At 32.7% G+C, this 14,292-nt stretch overlaps 1 protein-coding gene across 1 annotated transcript in view; it reads left to right on the top strand.

Moving 5' to 3' along the window:
* MEOX2 (mesenchyme homeobox 2) overlaps positions 1-13,131 on the top strand; it is a 65,853-nt gene extending 52,722 nt beyond the window's left edge. The window contains exon 3 of the mRNA XM_006214775.4: positions 11,735-13,131. Coding sequence (XP_006214837.1) covers positions 11,735-11,959 — 225 coding nt within the window. The 3' untranslated portion in view covers positions 11,960-13,131. The remainder of the gene's footprint in view (positions 1-11,734) is intronic.
* The last annotated feature ends 1,161 nt before the right edge of the window (positions 13,132-14,292 follow it).

The following is a 14,292-nucleotide window of genomic DNA, read 5'->3' on the forward strand; positions in this document are numbered from 1 at the left end:
GGGAATTTTCAATCCAAAATTTTGGATATTTCTTCTTTTTTAAATTATATGAGAAAAGTATCTATCTATATACACAATTTTAACCCTTTGTTTTTTTAAAATAGACCTCTTTTCAATTTTGTGTCAGAGTTAGCCTTTGCTGTGTAACAAGCCACTCAAAAATCTTAGTGGCTTCAAACAATAACTAGCATTTAATTTGCTCACGTTTTTGTGGGTCAAAGATTTTGACTGGGTTCATTTGGACAGTTCTACTTCTGGCTTTACCTAGAACCCTTACGGAGCTGCAGTCAGCTGGTGGGTGACTAAGGGTTGGTTTAGGCAGCTCCATGTGGGACAGCTTGTCTCTGTTGCATGAGGATTCATCTTCTAATAGACTCACTGGGATTCTTCAAATTGTGCTAGGCACATTTCCAGCAGTATTTAGAGGAAAAACTGCCAATGTACAAAGGCTTTCAAAGCCTCTGCTTGCATCATATTTACTAATGGACCATTGTCTAAAGCAAATCATATGACCAACCTCAGTGGCCATGTAGGTGGGGATCACTTATGGGGGTCAGTAAGGGGAAAGAAGGCAAACTTTTTTGGCAATCATTAGTGAAACAATCAAACTATAGCCTCATGGGGGAAAAATAAAGGCAGCAAACAAACAAGCAAAAAACCCTGAGAGATAATTAGGTTTCCAAAGGATTGAAAATTTGGTATTGTGCAGAAAAAAATATTTTATCCTATAAATCTCTATCAGCGGTTTTGGAAGTTAATATAAAAAGGAAATGCCTTCGTGTGGAGTCTGAATTCCCAATCAAAACTATGACTAGTATTTGTTAGTCAGAAAAAATTGAATTATGAGAAATATGGGGCAAAAATCCTAGATTTGCCAGTTTGTAATTGTGTATTCTTAAGCAAGTAACAATGTGCCCAAGGCATAGAATGGAAACTAAAACTACCTTCTTTTTCTTCTACTCAGATTTATATATTATAATGGATGTGAAAGAAATTTTAGCATAAACCATAAAACACCTAACACCCAGAGAGGGGAAAAAGTCTTTGCCATGCAGGGCATAGTGAATTAATTCTTTTGTAACATAAATATTTGTTGAGCTAGATGCTAGAAATAAAATCTTGTGAAAGTAAGCTGGGCAAGTCTCAGTAGAGCTTATAGAAGAGGCAAAAACTGGACAAATAATAATGATTGTGATGAGTGCTAAATATCACAAGAGAGGAATGTCAGTGTCATATGAGAGAATGTTCCTGGTTATACCAATTCATTTTTTCCCCTATGCTTCTGTGTACATTTAGTATCTTAAATTAAGAATCTGAAGACGTCATTTGTGTTTTCTGGGCTGAATTTTACTCTGCTAAATTTGTCAGAAAAGTATTGTATGCTGTCAGGCATCAATTTTGCTATTCTAAAAATTCTGAAAGCATATTCCGCCAAGATGCAAGTGCTCTCGTCCCAGTGAGATATTTTCATTTCATTGTTTCATGGTTGGACTTTTAAAATTATAAACATAGAGCTATAAACTGAACCATTTTCATTCATCTTCTTTTAATTGGAATATAGTTATTTGTTTACTCTGATTTTGTGTTAATGCCGTACATATGTATTTATTTAATCTGTGTTTTGACATCTAAATTCTTAAATAATAAATTCTTTAATAATAAATTCTTTTTATAGGTGTTCCATATGTAAAATATTCTAATTATGGATGTGCACTTTTTTCAGTTCCATTCTGCTGCAAGATTTATTTTTTCTGTATTTTAAAATTACATGAGATTTATTAAAGTAATTTAAATGTATACACCAAAGAACATTATATCTAACTTCATACTGTGCAGTGTTTTCCTTAACTTTGTTGAATGTTTAATGTCCTAAAATATTTTTTCTTGATTTTTTAAAAGCCTTTCAAGATTCAAATACAGAGAAAGAACTTGTATGTTCTATATAATGTAAAGGGAAAAAGCAACAAATAGTGAACCATTTCAATCAATAGTAGAATTGTTTTACAGAAATAACTTTCTCCCTAATGAAAACTCACTTTATAGCCAGAAACCATTTCTAGATGTACTTTTATTCAGAAATTGCACATAATTGCCTATAAAATATGTATATGTATAACTATTTATAGATAGTTTATTTATAGATACCTCTACCATGTTTCTATCACCAGTCACTATACCTATACAGGCCACACATTTTATGATGGGCCACATACATGTGGTCCTATGATTATAAATATTTGCAATAATGATTAGGTTTCCTTTTGGAAAAAAGTAAGATATGCTAAATTCTTAAATATCACTCAGGACTCAAATTTTCAAATTTGAGTAACAGTTCTGAAATCTCACAAAGAAGCTGGACTCTTGTGTCTGTGTCTTCCATAATACAATGCCTGTACAGGTCAGGGAGGTCTAACAGCCCTTTGCACTCCATCTGGCCAAAAAGGAAGGAGATGGGGAAGGAGAAGGGCAGGAGAAAAGAGGTTTATCTTGAACAGTAATTCCACATTAGCATTTAGATAATAAAGAAAATTATTTATGTTACATAAAAATGGAGACACTGAAATAAAGTTGAGTTTTAATATATTTCTATATAAATATATATATAAAATGCTAAATATATAAATATTATATAATGCTATTTTGCAGAACTTTCACCACTCTAGTAGTCTTCCAGCTTCTAACTTATAGTTTTCAGTGAACAACATATTCTCATATACCCATCTCAGTCAGCAGCTAACAATCCTCTGCTGGCAGAGCCACTTGGAATATTTCGAAGAGCCAGTCAGTCTGAAGACTCTCCCGTCCCAAGGTAGTTTTAAGTCTGACAATCTTATTCTGGCTTTTCATCCATCCAGATACACTTGGAGAAAGCTCACGCCAAATGTTTAATATCTCACAGTGGGAAGAAGAGAGAAGGCAGCTGCATAAAATGATAGGAGTGACAGAACGGAGATTTTTGTAGAGTTAAGGCTGCCAAATGTAGGAAGAATGGGAGATCCTTCCATTTCACAAAATTGTTTCACAGAGCTAATCAAAGGTGCAGTGTTGCGAATTTGTAAACTAAGACTGCCGGAATAAACAGACCGAATTTGTAATATCTCTGCCAAGATAAATGGAAAATCCCACCTAGTTGGATCATATTCCATTAGAGGAAATGAGAGAGATTATGTTTTGTTTGTTACTCATAAATCATTACATGGCTCAATGCCAAGTGTTTTCCAAATGGGCATCCATTTTTTGGATGACTATGAAGAATTTTTCCTGAGCCGATTAATCAGTGGTTTTGTCTTTTGCTCAGCATTTTACACAACCCCTCTGCTTTGCAGGGTTATTTCTATACATTTTTATGAATACTTTTAGTTATTTAGCTAATAAATTATGTCTCCATGATCAGACATATTGTCTACTCAGAGTAATCCAAGACTACCTGTGTAGTAACTTTAGACTGTTTCCTCATTTCTTTAGAGTAGTATTTAGCAGTCATCTAGAATAACAGTAAGGTGTTTCTTTTGCCTACATCTGGTATATCTTATGTTGAGAGATTAAACATGACTTGACTCCGACTGAAAAAATGATAGGAGTTGATGGTGGAATATAGGATGAAATATCAGTCTGAGATAAAAAGAGATATTTCCTGAGTAATGCAGTTTTGTTTTTTAAATAAATGCATATTAACAATGTGTGGTTAGCTCTTAAATCTATATTCAGGACTGCCTTAGGTTCCACAAAACAAAGTCTACGATTAAAAAAAGTAATTTAAGAAGATCAATTATAAAGCAAAATCTAAAAAGAGAATATTAACAATTCAACCCTCTCCTAAATTAATTTTCAGAGACATTAGCTATATAAAGTAGAGTGCTGAGAGATAAATAATTGAACTCTAATCATTTACAAATGTAAATATCCAAGTTTGAAATAATATAGAAAAACATTGGCCTTGAAAATATATAATCTATTTTAATGCTGTTAGGCAGATGAATAGATAGATATAGAGATAAACAGATATATCTCTCTCTATATGCATATACACACATACATCCATATATGTCTGTGTATGTGTAGGTGTGGAGACATATATATATATATAAATATAAGCCTTAATTTTAGAAACTGTATTGAACTTTGCTCTTTAGATTCTTGCTATAAGGATTCATCAAGCTGATATAATGAAAAAAATAGAGATAATCTTTCCATTAATCTCCGAATTTGCCACATTTCATTATATAATTTCATCAATAAGGGAACAAATATATTAATTTATATTTAATCAACAATAACATTCTGAAATACATCATGCATTATATCACAAGATCATCATTTAAAGTGTAATATTAAGGAAAAAAATCTTACAATAATCTTGCCTCTAAGGAGACAGTCCCGACATCTAATAAGAATGTAGTGAAGGCTCACAGATATTCTGATATTGAACTTAAAGCTGTCTAGAAATAATCAGAATATTAATTTAATTTGATTGAGCCATAGGAACTTGCCAGTATTCTATTGTTCCTTTAAGAATAATGAATTTCTATATTTCAACCAAACATTTCTATTTGTTGGGTTCTACTTTATTAGACAGTGGCTAGAGTAGAGGCTGTTCCTCAACATGATATATGCTGCTTTTGATGTGTTGCTGACTATTGTTAAACATTATCCCAGAGTTTAGTTAAGATGTTGAGAACAAAGGCCATCATTCTAGCTGGTCTTAGTAATTTTAACAAGTAAGTACCAATAGGGAATCAGAATACACAAATTCCATGTATTCAAGAATTACTATTCAGGAATTTTTTAACACAATAATGGAGAAAAATACCTAATTTAGTTTTGATATTTCCACTCAGATTTGCTGAAGTCATTTATTCATGATGTACCTGAGTAAACAATACCTTACTTAAAATAACTAAAACGCATATCTATTTTTTTAATCTTGTGTAAAAAATAGGATTAGGTGTAATGAATTTTCTCTGTAAATTAATATTGGTAAAATAGGCCATTTGAATTGAATTTCATCAGGCATGACAGGAAGAGGTATTAATTATTAGCATTTACTACATTTACTATGACATTTCTAAAGGTCCATTTAAAAGGAATCAGTTCTTTAAGAATTTTGCTCATCATGTGAGTGGTTACTTTGGTTGCATTTTTGGAAAGGAGAATATGATACATGTGATTGTCTTGTAATAGCACCCATAACATTATAATTTATTATGGATAATTGTAGTTGCCTCAAGAAGAGGTTATTTCTTATTTAATATAATATTTGCCCGTAGCTAATGTGTATTCAGTTTGTTCAAAGACATGTGGAATAGCAAATGTTTTATGACTACATTTGTGAGTCTGGTTTTCAAGCATTCTAAATAGAAAAAAAGAGGCTGCAAAACTAAAAATTGTAGAGGCAGGGAAATGATTTCTTGGTTATAAACACTGTGTTAAAATAGAGGAGAAAGGTGAGAGGCAGTCCTCTAAGTAGGAATTCAGTCTTTAGTCATAGACTATGTCCTAACCCCCTTCACCTTCCAACACATGCACACACCACACACACACACACACACACACACACACACACCACACCACACCCCCACCTCTTAAGCCCATATTGCACTGGTGTAGAAAGAGCAGAGTCAACTGGTAGCTCTCATGAGCTTTTTGGAAATAGCTAAAGGATTCTTTCTCTTAATCAGATATAAATCTACTCAGGCAGGAAGAGTAAGGAGCTTTCTTTCCCCATTTTTCATCCCTTCCTTATGGAGCATTCTTGGTTCTATTTCTTCAGTTTAACTATTGACTTTGCCACTGAATTACTTGGGTAAGTCTTACTACAGTCTGTTTACATTAGGTTTACTAGATCAGCTGCTGTGACCAAATTTAATCACAAGGAATGTGATTAAATTTCAAAATTGTATTTATACAATTGATCTTTACATGTTTTCACATGTTAGAGATGTGTGTAAATATTTGTTAGACAGAGTCTACAGGATTTCAAGTGCCCAGATACAAATAGAAACAGTTGAAATATTAAATCTACAAACTCCAGATGTTTAGAGACATCTGGATATGTCCCTGAAATATTCAGTTTCCATCCAGATGTTGTATGTTATGATTGTTTCTTCAAAAGACAGACATTTATGGTATTCTATAAATATAGGTTATAGCATTGTGTAAAGTCTACTTTCTATCAGCCAATTTGCCTCTGGCTATCTTAGGAAATTGTTATGATAATAAAAATACATATTTCATTTGTGTTCTCCTGTGATATATTGTGATCCCTAAAAAGACAGGTACTGTGAACTTACACATAGGAGGTTGTATGTGAACAAATAAATAAATCAAAGAGATAAAATGGATATTTAGCAAATGGCAACAATGACTTTCATTTACAGTATTTTTAATTAAAGAGAAAAATATGATTTCTAGATTCTGACATACATCGTTTAAACAAATTAACTACAGTAAAATTCTTTTGGCTTCTTTCTTCAGTAAAAAGTCAAGATGTGAATAAACATTTTTCTGTTTATTTAAAAGGTAGTTTGATCATCCAGGCAATGTAAATACTGAATACTTTGTCAACTAAGGGGTAAAAAGTGAGACTTCATAATAAGCAGATGGTCTGAAAAGTAAGGTCGGTAACTAAGCACTTTAAATATTTACTACTAATACTGCAGGCTGTTATTCACTTTTGTTATTTTTATTATGAAGATTTTGTTGAAATATATTATCTTCATGCAGAGATATTAAGAGCCTATAAGTTTTGGTTCATATTGTTTTGATTTCACGAACAATAGTATTTTTTCATTACTCAGATTCTTGTGGGAGAATTTATTTTTATCTGAGTTGTTAATCATACTGTGTAACAAAACACACTTTGTGTGGAATCTTGTCTTAGTTTCAAGCTTAAAAAAAGGAAACGTTAAAAAAAAGTCTCATTAACCAGCATTTTCCAGTGAAACTGCAGATAGGAGATAAAATTGACTTTAAGCCCAAACAAAATAATATAAGTTCACAAAATTTATATATCATGCTCCACGATGGACAGATTTGTTGTAATTGTGTGCAAAATAGTTGACGGTCCAATTTCCTAGCACCTAGGGTACTACCCTAAGTTACTGGGACAAAAAATTCAGAGGCACACAGGATGCCAATAAAAACAACAATGCCAGAAGAAAGAAATTATTTTCTATAATTTTGTGGCAGCAAAGCAGTGTGGGATATTGAGTGTAGGGGTAGAGTTCATGGTATCTCATGGACCACTGGGGAAATCTCTTATTAGGAGATTAGCAATGACACCAGCTAGAACAACAGTTTAGGGATATTCTGTAATATATGAAACTAATCTTTACGCATTTCAGTACATGCCAGAGGCCTCATGTATAGCCAGTAAACTGCCCTTGAGGGCAGAAATTATTTCTTACTTATTTGTACACGTTCCTCAATCCAGCCCCTCTTACCTGTTGCTGGATATTCAGTAATATTAAGTGTATTAATGAATGAATAAATAGAGATTCCAAACCACCAAGGAAATGTGAGGTTAGTTTTACTTTACTTAGTCTATAAATGCAGGTTATTATATGATACTTTCTTGTAAATTTTAATCAAAATAATTGGTGTTTTTTTAAAATCATTAAACACTTGAATGATTATCCTTTAGCTATCTTACAAACAAAGAAAAAGTTATGCTTTTTCAAGCCAGCCAATGAAGCTGGATTATTAAATGAGAATAAATTAAACTATAAAGTTTCTTTATAAACTGCAATGTTATTATTCAAATGGCAATATCAGTTTATAATCTGGAATTACTTTGGTAGATTTGTTTTTAATACTGTGATGGTAGTAGGAAAACATACGCTTTTCCCCAAAACCTTCTTTCCTTATTTCAGTTCACCCCAGTATTTTATAGTATGTTTGAAAATAAATCAGGGCACACTGACTTTTAAAGCTCTGGACTCTTTATTCCCATTTTTATAAGATGTACTCATCATGCATCTGTTGCTCTTTTTTGTTCCGTTACTAATTTCTTGGAGTTCTTGTATCAAATACATAGCTTGGTCCCTAAGGAAAATACTTAAAGGCATTAGGATTATTTGATTTTTATATAATCATCAACTGTTCCCACGTGTATATGCATATCTCTACATGACCATATACACGTATGGATATATAGCTACTATTGAAGACTAAGAAGTCTTTCATCAGTCTGCACAGAAAAATGAAATGGCCAGATTTCCCATGGTAGACATAGGAAACAACACAAAACAGCCGATACTGTTTCTAAAATCAATACCATATTCTTAACATTTTTCTCATTTAGAATTGCACATAACAGAGTTTATCCTGGTATTATAGAATTACTGCACCCCCTTCTCCCGGAAAAGGAAATAAGTGTAGATTTTAAGAAATCTATTCCTCCCATTTTTCTGCCAAAATGACTTTGGCTGGATATTTCACTTCTTGGTGACAATGATGATGATGTGTTTCTTCCATCTGGAATTGTCCATGGAGAAAATGTCCCTATAGAGAATCTTGAAAGGCTCATTATTCCAACATTACAAATATGAAAATTGAGGCAGAGAGAAGTATAATTTTCTCAAATTCACACAGAAATTTAGAAGTGAAGCCAGAAGTAGGAACCCAACTCATGAGGAAAAGATCTAATGAAACATGAAATGTCAAGCTTGCAAAGGTAATTAAACTGTGTAGTATAATCACCTAAATTATAGTACAGGAAAATAGTGTCATATTTACACACCTCATTATACTGAGGAGGAGAATTACCTGAATGATAGTGTTCATATGGATGGATTTCACATACTTTACATGCTTTACTTTTCTAACCTGAAGGCTTAAAAAATAGCAGTTTGAAATATACCAGGAACAACAACAATAAAAAAACAAAAAACTCTATCTGGAGCCAAACCAACCTCCAAGTTTAAATTTTGGCACCACGTTTTCCCATCTGTGTACTCTTAGGCAAGTCACTTAACCTTTAAGGCTCAATTTCCTTATCTATAAAACAGAAATAATGTTTGAAAAATGGAAAAAATATGTGGAAAAAATGAAATAGAAATAATGCATACATAGCACTTACCAGCATCCCTGCTTAGTCCCTAAGTTGGTATGTGATAAAAAGTAACAATTTATCATTTGGTTAATAAGTAATAATAATGCATAAACACACATTAGCTAGTTGTTAATCTTTTTACCACACATTCTGGGTTTTTAAGCAATTTTTCCTACATTTTCTTATTTTTTATTGTTAAGTGGATTAATATATGTATGGGTAACATACGATACAAAATTTTAATTATGGCCTGATAGATTAATGAAAATCCAGAGTTGAGAAGTGACTTGCCTTAAATAGTGTTTTGGTGCCAGCATCTGAGAAAACTGTACTAATTTTGATGGAGTATTGTGATTTGAAGACTACTAAAATAATTATATCTTTAGAAATGCAATGTATTTCTCTTCACTTTCTCTTTAGCACTGTATGTTTATTTATAGAAATTGATATGTGTCTGAACTGCAAATGAAGCATATTCAAAATATTCCTGAAGTAGAATGAAACCTCTGCTAGATATAAAGACTTACTATGAAATTACAGTAAGACTGTAGTTTTGTCACAAGATATAACAATTGAGTATATCAATAAAGCTATGCGTATATGGAAACTTGATGTATGACAGAGTTGAAACAATGATTTCTGGAAAAAGGATGGACTATATGATAAATGGTCTTGAAACAACTTGTTATACATCTGGAATAAAGTAAATTTAGAAATTTTCTTTGCACTATATACTTAAATCAATACTTTATGGATTAAGCATTTCAACTTGAAATGCCAACAGTAATACTTTTAGAAAGAGACATAGAAGAATATCTTCATGGTCTCAGAAGAGAGAAGGTTTTTGAATAAAAGAGATAGCTGTAACAGAAACAGTTGATAAATTTGAATATAATAAATTTTAGAATTTCTGATCATCAAAAGATACTCTAAAGAAGGAAAAAAGACACTATAAATTTAGAATGTAATAACATCTGTGTAACCACAAAGCATTAAATTAGCATTCAGAACATATTTTTAGAGTCCATAAGGAATAAAACTAGAAAGAAAAAATTCAATGCAACCCAAACTTTATAGGCATTTCCCAAAAGAAGAAATGGGCCATAAACATTTAAAGGTGCTTTACTTCATTAGTAATCAGGAAATATGAAATAATCACATGATGAGATAACATTTTTAGTTGTTATATTGAAAAAAATTGATAACTCCAAATATTGATAAAGATGTGGGTTAATACACCCCTGGTGGTTGGGGGTGGGGGGAGCGTTAAATTGATGAAGCTGTGGAAAGTAATTTTTCTGTATTATCATGTGAAATTGAACATTCATACACCCTGTGACCTCTTGAAGCAACTCCTGGATATATATTCAGAGAAGTTCTATCACATGTTTATCACAACACAAATGCAAAAATGTTTATAGTGGCATCATTTTTGAAGAAAAGAAAGTAGTTCGGGTGTCCTTGGATAGGAAAATGAGTACACTGCAGTATATTCACACAATGGAATTGCATACAGACATAAAAATGAATGAACACTGTCCCTTGAATCAACATGGATAAGGCAAGAAGCCTGGAGTTAAGAACATTCCATTTTGATAAACCTAAAAGACAAAACAAAATTAAACAAGACTTTTTAGGATCATGTGTGGTGAAAAAAGCTATTGTTTCTGTTTATTTTGTTGGTTTTAAATAAAGGCTTGGGGATGATAAACACAAAATTCAGGCTGTGGTAGCTTTGAGTGGAGAGGACAGAGAAATGCAATGTTTTAGGAACACTTAGCTTAACAAGAATAAACAAAGATGAGAAGTGCAGTGGGGAAGGTAAAGTTCCTCCTATATAGGAAGATGAAATGATGCCAACGTCATTCTGGTTCCGGTTATGGATGGTCATTTAGTGCATGTTTACAATTTTTTGTTCTATTATATATGTATATATCTCTACATAGATTTAATGTTTTAGGCAAATTCAATTAATATTTTAGAAGGAATACTTATGTCTACAAAGCTGATGTGACTAAAATACTGTGCAATCTCAGTATTAGCATTTAACCAATATCAGTGAGAATTTTTTATCTTGATCTTGTTTTCAGGAAATTATTGGAATTCACATTTTTGTAAAGTCAAATAGAAGTACCAAGGGCAGGAGAAAAAAGAGTAGTTCCAAAGAAGATGGACTCACTTTGAGATAAAACAGTCAAGTAAAGCTTTGTGAATGCAGCAATGGATTGCAGTGGCAGAGAATGACCTTCCGAATGTAGCTTCATCAGTAGCAACCTGAGCATATTTAAAATTGGTTCAGAAATTGACAGTGGTAGAGTGAGGGGGCAGGGCGGGGGGCTGTTTGACCAAGACAATTATTAAATGTTAATTCTAATTCACAGAAACTCTTTATAAAGCTAAATACCTTTGAACAACCTAAAAGAACAGTTCTCTCTCACCTGTTTTTATATTGTATGTCATAAAACTTGAAATATAGTACTTTGTACCTTCTGAAAGTTTTTAAATTATCATGAACGTGGGACCTGATCAGATTCAGTGTTGATTTATTTTCATATTCAACCCTTCACAGCATGTTTGCATAAGCCTTTGAAAAGCTATTTATTCAGCGATGACCAAAACGGAGGGAAAATGTCCATTTAACGTCTTTCCTTCCTTTGTTTCTTTGCTCCCTGTCTGTTAAAGGTGAAAGTCTGGTTCCAGAACAGGCGGATGAAGTGGAAGAGAGTAAAAGGAGGACAGCAAGGTGCTGCCGCTCGAGAAAAGGAACTGGTGAATGTGAAAAAAGGAACCCTTCTGCCTTCAGAGCTTTCGGGAATTGGTGCAGCCACCCTCCAGCAAACAGGGGACTCTCTAGCCAACGAAGACAGCCACGACAGTGACCACAGCTCAGAGCATGCGCACTTATGATAGACACAGAGGGGACCAGCTCCATTCTCAGGAAAGAAATGTTGCGATGGCAAGCCTTACTCAAACATCGTTTACACAGAGAGATGACTATGCTGGTGGTTTTTAATATTATTAAATTCAGGCATCTCAAGTCTGTTTTTCATGATTGTTAGAGGGTTTACACTAAGTGCCACTTATTAAAAATGCTTCCACAGTGAAGATGGAGGTGAACTTGCTTTGAATATTCCAGATGTGTTGGTCGTGTGTATGACAGTGAGCAACTTTGTGTTTGCTTTTGCTTGCACTGAAAATTAAATTGCTATCAAGAGCAAACTATGAGACATTTGTATCCAAGATGCCTCCAGAGTGAAGATGCAGAAGATGAATTTGCTTTGAACATTCCAGATGTCCGAGGTCATGGGTGACAGTGGGCAGGTATTTGCTCTTGCTTGCACTGACAATTACATTGCTATCAAGAATAAACCATGAAACACTTTATCCTGAACAGCCACAGTGCCTGAAATCACTCTTAAGTGGATAAAAAATGTATTTTAACTCTGTATATATTACCCTTAAGTCATTTTCCTGTCTTCACTACGTTTAGCAATGCATTCATATTAGCTGATGAAAATAGGCACTCACAATGACAACCAGAACCAGCTTCTTGTCTTTTATACATTTTGTCATCCCAGAAACAGTCAGCACATGCTTACTTGTGTTCAAGTAGAGAAAAATACATTAGAGTCTGATAGGACATATTCTTGTACCACAGACAAAACAAATCTTATGTTGCATTTTCTATCAACTGCTGCTAATACATTATTATAAAACTTACCTAGCTCCTCAACTCTTCCTATCTTATAGCTTGGAAAAAAATTTAGGATCATAGGCAAATCAGTTACTTGCAGAAAGAGCTTTGTATGACAGACATTGTCTGATTTTGTTTCTATAAAATGTTAGCTGTTATGAATATGATTTAATTAACAAGGAAAAGGGTCCCCTCCTGATTGGCAATGGCATTAGACAAGTTGCAACGCAAAATTGATTCAAGTTGGTAGAATGTAAAATTCTGAATGTCTTCAAATTTAAATCAGTAATAACACATTATTTTTTCATATATGATGTATTCATGCAGAACAACAATCTTTGTATTTTGTAAAAAAAATGTTTAATAAATGATCCTTTGTAAATAATTTTGGTCTCCTACTGTGATTTTCTAAATGTTTACAGGTTTTAATGTAAATGTTTAAGAAGGTTCCAAATTCATCTGCACTTTTATAAATCCAGATGATCATAATTAATAAATCATCTATATTTTTTATTTCTGAAATTTTTTATTACAAAAAAATCAATCCTTGTGTAATAAATAAGCAGCTGAGACTAGGTATACAGTAAGCCATTTCCCTGACTTGAAGAATATGCCAAATGGATTTCCTTGTGTGTTTTATGAAATCAAAGATAAAGGTAAGAGAAAAAGTAATATTATTCACCATAATGAGAGAAACAAAATTCATATATTTTTAAGCTTATGTATAATAGATATGAATTCATCCAATAATTGTTTCTAATCAAAATATCCAGAGTTGTTGATGTGAAAATAAGCTAAGTAAGCTAATCAGAATTCTCAGTCCTAGTGGACATTACCAATATAAGAAGTCAAGGATTATATTAACTTCCTGTATTTTGTATCAAGCATGATTGCACATACAGTGGGTACCTAAGTTCTACTTACTACTTTATGACACTGTTTTTCATTTGTTCCACATTTTAACTTGAAATGTTTGCAATTATCCAGCACCTCCCCCTAGTCCTTGATTATTTAGAAATAAAAATAAAGAACACTAATCTGTTAAAAATTCCAAAAACCTCATTATTTGATTTCATATGCTTTAGAACGGTGAGACTTAAAAAAAAATAGATTCGGTTACTTAGTCTAGCATCATATCTAAAAAGTATTCAAGAAATAAAATAGATTGTTTGTATCTCATTTTCCCCACTGTGTAATAAATTTTACCGCAGCCGTCAGCAATATTTCTAAATTAACTTTAGAGGGAAGACAATTCAGATTGGTATCTTCAGCTGTAAAACAGACACTCTTCTATCAATTATTTGAATGAATACAAAGTGTATTTGTACTGATGACATCCACTTGGGTGGAATGACTTTCTTATTGTAGGTTTAAATTCAAAACATCTTGAAAAATTGGAGAAGTGGGAAGATATAAATGAAGTTGAGTTTGATAGGGACAAAGTGGAGAATAATTCATTTCGGCAGGAAAATAATTTCCAGAAATAAGAGGAAAGGACAGCTTAGGAGCAGCTAAAAAGAGAGCTAAGGTCTGTGGCCCAATGGAA

Source organism: Vicugna pacos, chromosome 7 (assembly GCF_048564905.1).
Source record: "Vicugna pacos chromosome 7, VicPac4, whole genome shotgun sequence".
NCBI classification, from domain to species: domain Eukaryota; kingdom Metazoa; phylum Chordata; class Mammalia; order Artiodactyla; family Camelidae; genus Vicugna; species Vicugna pacos.